Source organism: Panthera onca, chromosome D3, assembly GCF_046562875.1.
Source record: "Panthera onca isolate mPanOnc1 chromosome D3, mPanOnc1 haplotype 2, whole genome shotgun sequence".
In the NCBI taxonomy this organism is placed as follows: domain Eukaryota; kingdom Metazoa; phylum Chordata; class Mammalia; order Carnivora; family Felidae; genus Panthera; species Panthera onca.
In genome coordinates this window covers 54,580,511-54,594,021 of record NC_138350.1, presented here as the reverse complement: position 1 = coordinate 54,594,021, position 13,511 = coordinate 54,580,511, and the positions used below count along the sequence as shown (strand labels likewise).

At 36.6% G+C, this 13,511-nt stretch overlaps 1 protein-coding gene across 9 annotated transcripts in view; it reads left to right on the top strand.

Moving 5' to 3' along the window:
- The window catches only part of NOL4 (nucleolar protein 4), a 429,971-nt gene that overhangs the window by 299,241 nt on the left and 117,219 nt on the right, over positions 1–13,511 (top strand). For 5 of the 9 annotated variants that reach the window (XR_009604343.2, XM_060613571.3, XM_060613567.3 and 2 more), the window contains 2 exons: positions 4,831–5,010; positions 5,747–5,938. Coding sequence is in view for 8 of the 9 variants with exons in the window: in XM_060613571.3 (XP_060469554.1) it covers positions 4,831–5,010; positions 5,747–5,938 (372 nt within the window). In the remaining variant the exon portion in view is untranslated. The remainder of the gene's footprint in view (positions 1–4,830; positions 5,011–5,746; positions 5,939–13,511) is intronic. The other 4 variants (XM_060613572.3, XM_060613568.3, XM_060613573.3 and 1 more) reach the window with 1 other exon arrangement.

The following is a 13,511-nucleotide window of genomic DNA, read 5'->3' as shown; positions in this document are numbered from 1 at the left end:
ATCAAGAAAATGTAGTGTATATATATATATACAATAGATTATTATTCAGCTATAAGAAGAAGGAAATCTTGCCATTTGTGATAACATGGATAGACCTTGAGGACATTCTGCTAAGTAAAAAGAGAGTAAGGAAAATACCAAATGATCTCACTTACAGGTGGACTATTGAAAACAATCTCAGAGATAGAGAAAACGTTTTGGAAGTGCAGTGGGTAGGGAATAGTTGGAGAGAGTCAAAAGGTACAAACTTTGAGTTATAAAGTAAGTCCTAGAGATGTAATATACACCATGGTGGCTATCGTTAATAATATATGGTATATTTGAAAGTTGTTAACTTAAATTTTAAAAGTTCTCATCACAAGAAACAATTTTATAATTGCCTATGGTGCAGAGGTTAACTAGAATTATTTGGATCATTTTGCAATACATCCAAATATTAAATCATTGTTATATACCTGAAACCAATATAATATTGTATATCAATTATAACTTGACCAAAAAAGAAGTAACTGGTCAAATTTCTAAATTGCCATTTAAAAAATTAATTCAAATTATTTTCTGTATAGCTCTAATGTGTAAGCAGTCACTCAGAAAACATTTACTTTATTCCCACTATGTGCTTGACATTGTCCAAGGTTATAAAGATGGAAAAGTCATGGTCTTGAAGTGTCTCCAACCTCAAGTAACTCTTAGTCTTGTGGAAGATGGATATATAAGCTAACTTGTATAAGACTTCACGATCAGTGCTCTGACAGAGCTACATACAGACTATAATGAAACCATGATTGCCTGGCACTAAATTCATGAGATTCTTCCCTTTTTTAGGGTATAATAAAGAAATGAAAGGTTTTTCCTTATTTTCCTTGGCTGCATATATCAGAAATGGCCCCTCTGGCCTCAGCTGCATCTCCTATCAAGCACTGTGATATTGCTGTCTTAGCCATTCTATATGCTCTGACCACAGAGTAAGCAAACAGATGAAGCTTCCTTTTTTTGGGGGGGTTGGGGGTGGGGGGTGGGGTTCAAGGTCCAGAGCTGGCAGTTTTATTAGGGTGGTAAAAATGTTAGAAAATGGAAGAGCAAATGTATTTTTAATAGGTCTTCGCTAAGGAGAGCCACAGGTTATGTCGAAAGGAAAAAAATGGAATATATAATTAAGGCAAAAATACACCTTTGGCCCCATAGCAAAATTGAGAGGAAGGTATAGAGATTTCCATACACCCACTACCCCTAGGCATGTATAGCCTCCCTCATTATCAACATTACTTACCAGAGTGGTACATTTGTTATAATTGATAAACCTACACTGATGAATTATAGATACCCAAAGTCCATGGTTTATATTAGAAATCATGGTGTTGTACTTTTTATGGGTTTGTACAAATATATCATGACACGTATCCTATAGAGTATTTTCAGTGCCCTAGAAAGCTTCCATGCTCTGTCTATTCATCCCTCCTCACACCCCAACCCCCAGTAACCACTGATCGTTTTACTGTTCATAGTTCTGCCTTTTACATAATGTCTTATAGTTCAAGTCATGTGATATGTAGCCTTTTTACATTGGCTTCTTTCACTTGGTAACATGTATTTTCATGACTTTTTAGCTCATATCTTTTTAGTATCAAATAATATTCCATTACCTGGATGTACTACAGTTTATGCATCCATTCGCCTACTAAAGCACATCTTGACTGCTTTTTAAAAAAATTTTTTAACATTCATTCATTTTTTGATAAAGGCAGAGCACAAGTGGGGGAGGGGCAATGAGAGAGGAAGACACAGAATCCGAAGCAGGCTCCAGGCTCTGAGCTGTCAGCACGGAGCCCGACGCGGGGCTCGAACTCACAGACTGCGAGATCATGACCTGAGCCGAAGTCGGATGCTTAACCGACTAAGCCACCCAGGCGCCCCTTGACTGCTTTTAAATTTTAAAAATTATGAATAAAGCTGCTCTAAATATCCCTATGCAGTTTTTTGTGTAGACATAGTTTTTAACTCCTTGGGTAAATACCAAGGAATATGACTGCTGGACCATATGAGAAGAGTATGTTAATTTTGAAAGAAAAAGCCAAACTGTCTTAAAGTGGTTGTACCATTTTGCATTCCCACTGGCAATGAATGATTTCCTGTTGTTCGTCATCCTCATCAACATTTGATGTTGACAGTGTTCCAGATTTTGGCCCTATAAGGGCATCTCCTTGTTTTAATTGGCATTTCCCTGATGACATATGTTGTGGAACCTCTCTTGATAGGCCTCTTTGCCCTCTGATTATCTCCTGTGGTGAGGTATCTCTTAAGGTTTTTGGCCATATTTTAATCAGGTTGTTTTCTTTCTTATCATTTAGTTTTTAGTGTTCCTTGTATATTTTGATTAATGGTCCTTTATCAGATGTGTCTTTTGCAAATTTTTTCTACCAATCTGTGGCTTGTCTTCATTCCTCCATTTTTAAAGACCAAATAGTTTTGTAGAAAATTGGGTCCTGCAAAAAGTCTTAAGTGCTATTTCTGTAGAGAGCATTTCTTTGTTGCTGTAGGGAAGAAGTAGAAGGTCATGTGCTATTGAGATTCCTGTCTCCATGTAGCTTAAAAGAAAATGCAAATTAACATGAGAAGTAGAGAGCAATGATAGCCTTTAATTTTATGTCAAATGCCATAGCATATTAAGAGTTCACAGTTTAGAGAAACATTGAAGTAGACTGAGGTAGAAGAGGGAATCTGTGGAAATTGAATTTACTCAGAGTGGCCTTGAAATCTAGTTCTGTCTTCAACAGTGGCAGAGGAAGAAAATGACATTCCAGCTGAGAAACTGGATTCAGAGTTATAAAAATTTCAGTTTATATTGTAGAGGGAAAAATTGATTATGCTTTAGATTTAGATTCTGAATATTCTCAGATCTGTAAGACTGGATTTTTTTTAGCTAGAGGGACTAGAGGTATAAATCCTACATCATTCCAAATGGTTCTATTTATAGCAGATGGCTAGGTTGCGTGTTTCACATGGCAATAGAAAGAATATATTAGCCCAGCTTATTTGCATTCATATGAGTGTATTATAACACTTAAAATGTTGTACTTTGGCATTTAAAAAAATATATATGCTATATTTCTCAAACCTATGGAATATTTGCCTTATGTTTTATTTGGTAAATCTACCTTGTTAACAATTTGAAATATTATTATAATATTACAATGATATAGTGTCAAATATACTGGTTTTTAAATTTTAACTTTATTTTTTTAATGTTTTATTTATTTTTGAGAGAGAGAGACAGAGACAGAGACAGAGAGTGAGCAGGGGAGGGGCAGAGAGAGAGAGAGAGAGGGAGACACAGAATCTGAAGCAGACTCCAGGCTCCAAGCTGTCAGCACAGAGCCTGACATGGGGCTTGAACCCATGAACTGTGAGATCATGACCTGAGCCAAAGTCAGACGGTTAACCAACTGAGCCTCCCAGGCACCCCCATTTTAGCTTTATTTTTAGTATCAGTGACCTATTCTAGTTTTATTATTCTTCCTCTGATAATGTAGTAATAATAGTGTGATCCTTAAAACATACTACACATACGTTATCATTGCACACAGGCATTTTTGAACACTGCTGATTTAAAATTTTCCATTGTAAAGTTCTTTCTAAAGCCTTTTACTTTGTTAATTGGAAAGTGCTGCCACTGTTGACAGAGATATTATCCATTTAGCTGAGGCCACCTTTGTACCTAAATTACCGTATGTGAAATTTGGGTTGTTCATCTGGACTTATAATAATTTCTGTACCACTCCAGACTGAATTGCAAAGGACTAAAACTCAGATTTAGGCAAAGAAAAAAAACTAAGGGGGTGGTGTAGAAGATGTACAGTATCACACAGCTGATTTCAATTGTGGGTGAATTTCAGGCACAGTTGAATCTAGAATCTCAGATGATGTTATTAGGACTCTTGTTCTGCTTAGTCCTGTGGGATTCAACTTGATTTCAGTTACATAGGGGTAAAGTTGGGGCACCTCTAGGTTAGAGAAGGCTGATGCCCTATAAATGGCACTTTTGCCTGGAGAAGCAGAAGCTATTTCTGAAAGGAAAAGGTACTTCCCTGACAAAGAAGTAGAAGTTTCCACAGTGGGACCCATGGTTGCTCTTGAACACAATTATCAAAGTTTGTGAAAACTGTTGGTTGGCATTCATCTACTAAGCTTTAGAAAGCATTCGACTTAAAAGATGATTCAGAGGATACCTGGTTCCTTTTCTCTAGACCAAAGTTAGATGCCATCCTAAGACTCACAGACCTTTTAAAAACTGATTTTCAAGCCTGTGGTTTATAAATAGCAGCCTGGTATCAATATTTTGTATAGTCCTTCTTGGGCAAAGTAATTAAACATATCCACCCCTCAGTTTCCTAATCTGTTTAAAAAATACTAAAGCAGTTAAATTGACTAAGCTCTGAGGTCATTTCTGTTTCTAAGAATATATGATTCAATGATTCTCTTGCAAAAGTGATTATAGGTTGGCTTTCCTGTCTTTTGTCTTTTTTCTCTCTTTTCTAGACTATGTACATTGAGTGGAAACTATCTATGCTCTTGAAAAGCCAAATTCTGTAAAAACTTCCTGCAGTGATAGAAATGATCCATGCAGCTATTGAAATGTGGCTGGTGTAACTTGGGAAATGAATTTTTAATCTAGTCGTAATTACTTTTGATTCAAATGAAAACAGCCCCAACTCTGGCATTAACTTTTTTCAACAAGATTTTTATGTAATAGTTGAAATTTTAAAATAAAATTTATAAGCTATGTGATGAATTTCAAAGCAGCAATCCCCCCTCCCCCCACTTTCTTTTCAGTCTCCCGCACACAGCTACTCAAGCTATGACTCTGGCAAAAATGAGAGTGTAGACCGAGGTGCCGAGGACCTGTCTCTAAACAGGGGCGATGAGGATGAAGACGACCACGATGACCACGACGATTCTGAGAAAGTTAACGAGACTGATGGCGTTGAGGCAGAGCGGCTGAAAGCTTTCAATGTGAGTCCCACCACCGCCCCCCCTCCCCGCCCCTGTGGGTTACTTTTTACCACTTCACTCTCATGTTGTTGCTTGTTGGTAAACGTGGATATTCTAGAGACGTGTTTGTTTAATTTACAGAAGGATTTAAAAAGTACATGAAACTCTCTTTGCCAACCAGACACCAGAATTGCTGGGTTTTGTTTAGAATTTTACAGCCAAATGTGAGCTGAAAACTGGATTTGTGTTGTGTGAGTATGCATGTTTACCTAGAGGATGAGGGGGTCTCCGCTTATTCCTCGCAAGAGTATGCCTGTCATCAGTTATTTCTTTTGCCTTCCTGGCTTATCTAATTATGCATGACAAAAGAGTCCCCCTTGTTATCAGAGATTAGTACACTGTGCAGGGTAGCAATGTAGCAGCCATACTGATCATTAATGGAGAATTTTATGGGGTGCTTAATTGTCACAGTCTGCTGTTATTTCCTGAATTTTTTTTTCCTACATGATAGTCTATACTTTTCTGTCTGTCTGTCTGTCTGTCTGCCTCTCTCTCTCTTTCTCTCTAGTTTTTTTTATCCAACCATTTAAAAAGCCTTTAAAAGGTGTTTGCTTAAGATCTCTGGCTTTCCATTGCAAAGTTCTCCAGTGCATAAAGCAGAAAAGAGTATTTTCCTATCGGTAATCAAGACAGGAAGCTAGGAACAGCAGAGAGCAGTCCTCCAAACCCTTCTCCTCTGTCTCCCTCTTGCCAACAGATGTTTGTCAGGCTGTTTGTAGATGAAAACTTGGACCGAATGGTCCCAATCTCTAAGCAGCCCAAAGAAAAGATCCAGGCTATCATTGACTCATGCAGGCGACAGTTCCCTGAGTATCAAGAGCGTGCCAGAAAACGTATACGTACTTACCTCAAGTCCTGCAGGCGGATGAAAAGAAGTGGTTTTGAGATGGTGAGTTTTGAATTAAAACACAGCCCTAGATTCCATCAAAATCCCACATGTAAACCATGACACTATTTTTTTTTCATCTTAGTGTCTTTTTTATTTTTTCCATAATGTCAGGTCAAAGGGGTTTTTGTTTGCTTGTTTGTTTTTACCCCCTTCTCCTTTTCATCTTCCCGAAGTATTTATCCCCTTTGTTATTCAATAAGGCATAGCTGGTGAGACCAGCTTACAGGCCCACATGGTACCATGTCACAGCAAATGAGGGCAATCTGCGTAAAACCCAGTGAGAACCAGCATCTCATTCGTGTTCGTTTTCTGTCACTACCAAAGTGGGTATAAGGTTAATCAAGGCTTGAAGCACCAGTTGCTGCTTTAGGTGGCACATGAGAATGGCTTTGTCTGGAGCCAAAGGAAATGGATGACTCCACCTAAATAATACTGTTTTCATACCAATGGTTAACAAATTGCAAGCCTTGAAAGTTAAAGATCAGTAAGATAAGGCTTTGTTGTACTCAGTGTATTTACGAGCTTGTGGATGGTAACATGAGCTTTTATATTCCTCTGGGCTCTCTAGATGGACGAGATTATGCTGACATTAGATCCTTATGGGTGGAAATCAGGTATCAGTGTTTTTTGAACTTTATTTCACCTTTCTCTAATTGTTATGCCCAGAAATAGCGTATTCATTTACAATGTATTTTTTTTTATTTTTGTTTTTTGTGTATGTGAGCAGAGATGTATTAAAAATTCTCTGAATCGATTTATTTCCCTTTCGTGGGTCCATCAAAGCCAAGGCTGATAGTGATGGCGATCGGTGCCTGTAATGTGTTAGTTGCGGAAGGGTGATGTTCGTGAAGCTACGAGAGGTTTCAGAGTATGTCATATAGGAGAAATAGGTTTTTCGATCTGAATGAAATGACCAAAGCAGCAAGTCTACTATCGACTATTAATTCTTCTTCACTGGCTTGTAAAAATACCTTCGACATTCTTTGAAACCGAATGGCTGCTATTGAGAGGCGTGTGCCTAGATGGAGCACAAGGTTCAGTCCTCAGAGAGCCCGGATTGGCATTCTGGATCCATCACTTTGTAGCTGTGTGTGACCCAGCAAGTCAGCTGCCTGTACTTAGGTACCTCCTCTGGAGATGATCACTCCTGATTTATAAGGTCATGAGGATTACATAAATTGTCACTTGGAAAAGCTCTGCGAGCCATTACTGACAGATAGTCACCACTCAGTAAATCTTAAATCCGAAATTATTTTCAAACATTATTTAATCTATCATTTGATAAAAGCTTCCCAAAATGTTTGTGTTAAACAATCACAAAATACTCCAGTTAAGTATTTGCTTACTTCTTGGAAGTAATAACCATATTGAAGTCAGAGATTGTGGTGCATGTGTCATTTTAAGGGGCACATGGGTGGCTCAGTCTGTTAAGCGTCCGACTTCAGCTCAGGTCATGATCTTGCGGCTGGTGGGTTTGAGTCCTACGTCGGACTCTGTGCTGACAGCTCGGAGCCTGGAGCCTGGTTAGGATTCTATGTCTCCCTCTCTCTCTCTGCCCCTCCCCCCTCCCCTCAGAAATAAACATTAAAATTTTTTTTAAATAAAAATGGCATTGTTATGCCTGATCAAACTAAATTTGACAGAAAGGCAGTATGGTATAAGAGAGAAGGAGAGTTTGCTTGAAGAAAATAAAGTTATTTCTCCCATTGTTGAATTATTTAAAAATTATTATTACCTACTCCACAGGAGAGAGATGACAGACAGAAAGGGTATCTAAACATGTATAGAAGCCTAGAAGAGTCCTGGTGTTGACATTTGGTTCAGGACCACTTAACAGCTGATGTGAAATTGCAGGTGACCATAAATGTGTCTCACAGAGTATGATATACAATATATACTCTTCTTTTTCAGTAACAAAGATGATATCATATACCAAGATTTTTATTTACCAGCATCTGGCATTACTATTTTTTCCTAATCTTGTCATATTTTTTAGAGATTTTATGATAAAACTTACCTTCTTTTACATTAATCTTTAAGAGAAAGAAGTCATTGTTCTGTAAAATTCTTGATTTCTCTAAGACATACCTTACACTTTCAAGTTTTTCTATTGATTGTACTTGTATGTTTACTTTAATATGCACATCTGTTTGTTGTAAATTCTGTGCTATGCATAGAGAAAACAAAAGTTGACTAATTCAAAGTCAAGTAGTTTTACTAACTAATGCTAAAGAAATATGCTGTAAGAATTCATTTATTCAACAACGCACATAACATTATATAAAGTAATAAGCAAGAATATTAGAGATTTCTACCCACTTAATTAGAAAAATAAAACATGTTCCCTGATCATTATGATTCATTGAGGTGACAAGTTGTGGGAAGTAAAACAGTCAAGTAACAAGGTCGAATAAAATTAAATGTTACGTGAACAACATGAATGAAAATTTATATTGTAGGTTCTTTTTTTTTTTTTTTTTTTGAGAGAGAGAGAGAGAGAGAGCACATGTGAATATACACGTGTGTGAGCAAGAGGGGAGGAGCAGAGGGAGAAGGAGAGAGAGAGAGAGAGAGAGAGAAAGAGAGAGAGAGAGAGAGAGAGAGAGAGAGAGTCAGTCTTAAGCAGGCTTAATGCCCAGGACAGAGCCTGATGCAGGGCTTGAACACACAACCGTGAGATCATTACCTGAGTGGAGTTGAAGTCTGGCGCCTAACTGACTGAGCCACCCAGATGCCCCAGTTTATTTTTTTATACATTTACTTAGTAATGTACTACTGGCAATAATAAATCTAGCATCTAGTTGATACTTGGTATCTTGATTTTTTTTTTTCCTTAATGTAACACTTTATTGTCGTGGGGCATGGGGAGGATCATGTGTCATTTTGAATACTTACCCTTATCTAGAGCAGATAGGAAAATGTATGACTACTCCAGATAGTAAGTACAACTAAATATTGTATTTGAATATCTTTTGTCATCACTTTTTAAATTTGATATAATACCCATCATTTCTTTTTTATTGAGACATCATTAAATAAAAGAATCTTTCCTCTAATGTGTTTTGTATAGTTAAGACATGAAAAAAAATCTCAATTTCAGTGTGTAGTTACTTTTACACTCAAATTATTCTGTAGTATTGAACAGGTCAACAGAGAAACATAAAGAAGTTTTAAATATGTTTATTTAAAACATAATTAAAATTTTTTTTAAATTTTTTAAAAAATTAAAATTTTTAAAAATTTTTTAAATATGTTTATTTAAAACATAATTTTTTTAATTTTTTAAAAATTTTTTTAAAAATTAAAAAAAATTTTTTTTTAATGTTTGTTTATTTCTGAGAGAGACAGAGACAGTGTGTGAGTGGGGGAGGGGCAGGAGGAAAGGGAGACAGAATCCAGAGCAGCCTCCAGTCTCTGAGCAAGCTGTCAGCACAGAGCCTGACACGGGGCTTGAACTCACAAACTGTGAGATCATGACCTGAGCCGAAGTCGGACACTTAACCAACTGAGCCACCCAGGTGCCCCTAAATATGTTTTTAAAATGAAATTATTAAGTGTAGGATTATTTGGTAGGGGATTCCATATCTAAAACAAAAGTGGCATTCAGTAAGCTTAGCTCTTCCAATTATTTGGGGTGTCTAAGCCAGAAGATGCCTTAAGTAGAATGAAACACAAAATATTGAATTATATATTTTGTGCTGACTGTAAGAAATTCAAAGAGATAATCCCATAGAAGTGGTTTATCACGACATATATTAGTACTGTACTTGAGGATCTTGGCATTTACTTTTATTAATTTCCTGCTATCATTAATATATGTAAAATTTATGTATGGTTAATTATTCTACACTATCGCTTAAGAATTTAGATGCTGACGTAAACACTTTTAATTGACTTCACTGAATGGATACAAATATGAGAGTATGTGTTTATGAATTTCTTTTTCAGTACAATTATCAAGACCTTACAAATCTTGATTGCTTAAGCAGCCAAAATTTCATGCTATTACTCCAAATAGTCTCCAAGTAATAGGTGAAGGACAGTAACTATATTATTATTCTTTTCTATACATTTTCACTAACACTGTTACCAATAATCTGAAATAATAAAATCCTCCGTGTTGAATATAAAAGGGCATATTCTATGAAAAATAAATCTCATAAGTTTGATCTAGAGTGTTTCAGTTTTCATTAGATTTTTAGAACTCAGTGAGTTAAGCAGTCATGAAATTAATCCTTTAACAAATATATCAAATCACCACTGATTCATTTGTGCAGCTTAGACTCTCAAATTACTTTGGCTAGTTTTCTAAAAAACATATGATGATTTTTCTAGAAAAAAAAAAATCTATTTCTCCAAGGTGTCCTGATCTTAAATTCAAGAGCATCTATAACAGATAAGTTCATAAAAGCAAAACTTTATGAACAAGGTAGGGTTGGTCCATACCTGAGTATAGTCTGAGTTATGTGATTTATCTTTTTATTTTCTGAGCTTGTATTGTTAGAGACTTTTTCACCATGCTGCATATGTTTACGTGTGTTTGTATAAAACCCAAAGGTAATATTTAGGAGAGTCAGCCTAAGATACTTGCAGTCCGTCATTCCTACTGTATCCCAAATTTTGCCACTATACCAAGTTAGATCAGGTTGCCTAGATATTTGAATTCAATAAATTTAGCCTCTTGAAAAATTTCCTGCTTACTTACTTTTTAATTCATGTGATTAACTATGTTTGAAGAAATGAGTCTATGAAATTTTTGTAATATTTTGCCGATGACATTGTCCATTAGGCTACTAAATATCCATATTAAATTACCTTAGCTCAGAAACTTCTTTTAGAACGTAATACAAGAAAAAAAAAATGCTTCTCCTGTGGAAGTAGAATGCTTTCTGTTTTCTCTCTGCTAGGACAATGCAACTAAATATATTCACATTTGTGCCTCCTTGCCACGAAGTTCAGAGCCAAAGTTTATCCGAGGTTCTAGTCATCTTTTTGTTCAGTTTATCATAGAGTATATATCATAGCATAGCATAGAGTACATAACAGTTTTAAGAAAAAAGTGAGATGTAAGTTTTAAAAAGTATTTAAATCTGATTATGGAAACAAATTTTAATACTATAATCAAAGCTCTTCATTATAGTATTTTGTTAAATTACATCCTATAATATCCCTGTTAGCTATTTTGATATCTGGCCTTCTGAACTCATGATTCCTTCATTAGAAAAGAAATAATGTTTAGGAAATAGTACATTTTTTTTCCTAGGGAATTTCACTAATTACATCATTTGCCTTGAGTTGTCTCATGCAGATGAAAGTAGAGAGATCAGAATTTGTTTTCAATTTAAAACTTCCCTAATATGAGCATTGCAAAAACTACAGTTGATACTTGCTATTCATTCTTAGCTAATGGAAATATTATAAAATAGGAATTAAAACGCTTCTTTGAATTTAAAACTTTGATTAAAGGTATACCCATCCCTTCATACAAGGTCATGATTAAAAACTCTCTAATACCTGTGCAGCCATTATTTGTGTTATTATTCGCACAACTATGTACATTTCTGTCTTTGTGACCAATTAACTTAATTGATGCTAATTAGCAAACACATTTTGTTTAAATTCCCCACCTGCTACTTGTACCAATTTATGGGCTCTTTTTCATACAGGTCATCTACCATCCCCTGGGATACTTTCATATCCTCTCCTGAGTCCTTTATTCATGGTATTTCTTTTTAATTGTATCTTCTAATACTCTGCTTAGTAATTTTGCTATCTGGTCTTTTGAATTCACAATGCTTTTACTTTCTCAGTTTCAGTGATCTGCATCTTTGTTTCATGTTGGCTGTCGTTAGCATGGATGTACCTTAGTCTTAGTTATCACTCAGCCTGCACAAGCAATATTAAGAACTTTCATAGTCACCTAAAATTTTTCAAGTATTTGCCACTATCTTTACAGAGGAGATGTCCTCATTGTGTTTGCCCCTGGATGACCCTGCAGCCTCTGTTCCCCCCTGTTCGGTCTGTTTCATAAAGCTGCTTCATCAACCATCCCAATGCTCACATTCTCAGTTTTCCCTTTTCACTGAGAGAGGGAAATTTCTTCTCTTCTGCCTTATCAAAAGGTCCCTAGACAAAGAAAATATTTCATCTTGGATCTTCTCTTCTACAGTCTGAAACCATCCTTCTTTGCCAGGCTTCCTGAAAGATTATTTTATACTCACAGATCACACTTATTACAACCAACTCCCCCACTGGTCCCTCTTCCAGACTCTGGTTCTCACCAACCCATTGAATTGGTTTTTTAAAAGACCACATGACTGCCTTTGCACCAGATCAAACATTGTATTCTTTTTTTTTTTTTCTTAATGTTTTTATGTATTTTTGAGACAGAGACAGAGCATGAGCAGGGGAGGGGCAGAGAGGGGGGACACACAGAATCTGAAGCAGGCTCCAGGCTCTGAGCTGTCAGCACAGAGCCCGACATGGGGCTCAAACTCATAGACCGTGAGATCGTGACCTGAGCCGAAGTCGGACGCTTAACCGACTGAGCCACCCAGGCGCCCCAAACATTCTATTCTTAATGAACTCACCCCCATTTTCTTGAGCATCTTGTTGCTCTCCCTCCTCATTTTCTTTTTCTTGCTTTGGGGCCACTTCCTGAGATCCTGGGCTTGGCCATGTACTGTGTCTTACCTTATCCACAGCCGCAGAGATCTGTTCTGTATAAGCAACTCTGGCAGTGGAAGTCCAGTCGCCTGCAGAGTTTTTGTATTTCACTCCAAATGTCAGCCAGATGCTGGACAAATGTATTGTTATATCTTCACTGAACTCTTTGTATTTTCCATCATCCATCCTCACCACTGGTCTTTCACTTCATCTACCAGATCACCTGTAAGTTCCTCTTGACTTGCCTTTTTCTGGCAATAGCACCACTATTGTGATTTATAGCTGTATTCATACACCTGAAATGAGATTAGACTTCCTTACACTTATGGCTTGCATCCTACTGCTCATTGAATTCTGTTGATTCTTCCTTTACTATGTTTCCCAAATCAGTCCAATAATTTTGAATTTTATTGGCTACCATTTTAGTTCTATCCCTTCACACCTCATACCTGTACTCATACAGAATTCTAACTCCTCTATTTGCATCTTACCCTCCCTCCCTCGCCTCTATCTGAGGCAGGAACAGAACTAGGATTTGTGCCTGAAATTTATAAAATTGGGGCCTTATATTAAAAGAAAAATACTATAAAATTGTGAGCAAAAAATTATGTAGAACGATGAATATTTGTTTATAGTAAGAAAACACCAAAAATTTTAACAAAACAGAAGTCTTGAAGATTCAGACCCTTTTCCTTTGACATCTCTTTTGACAATTTTCAGACACACATATGAATAGTTACTGATTTTAACTTGGCTTCCCCTCCCTACCTAGAATGCTTACAACATCCAGAAACTCTGGAAGTCCCATCTAGTTAAGGAACCCTAGTATCTAAACTTCCCTGGCTTTATGAGAAACCTGCTTTTGCTCCTGGAGTAGTCTTCCTCAGTTCTGGCTTTGATGGTGTCA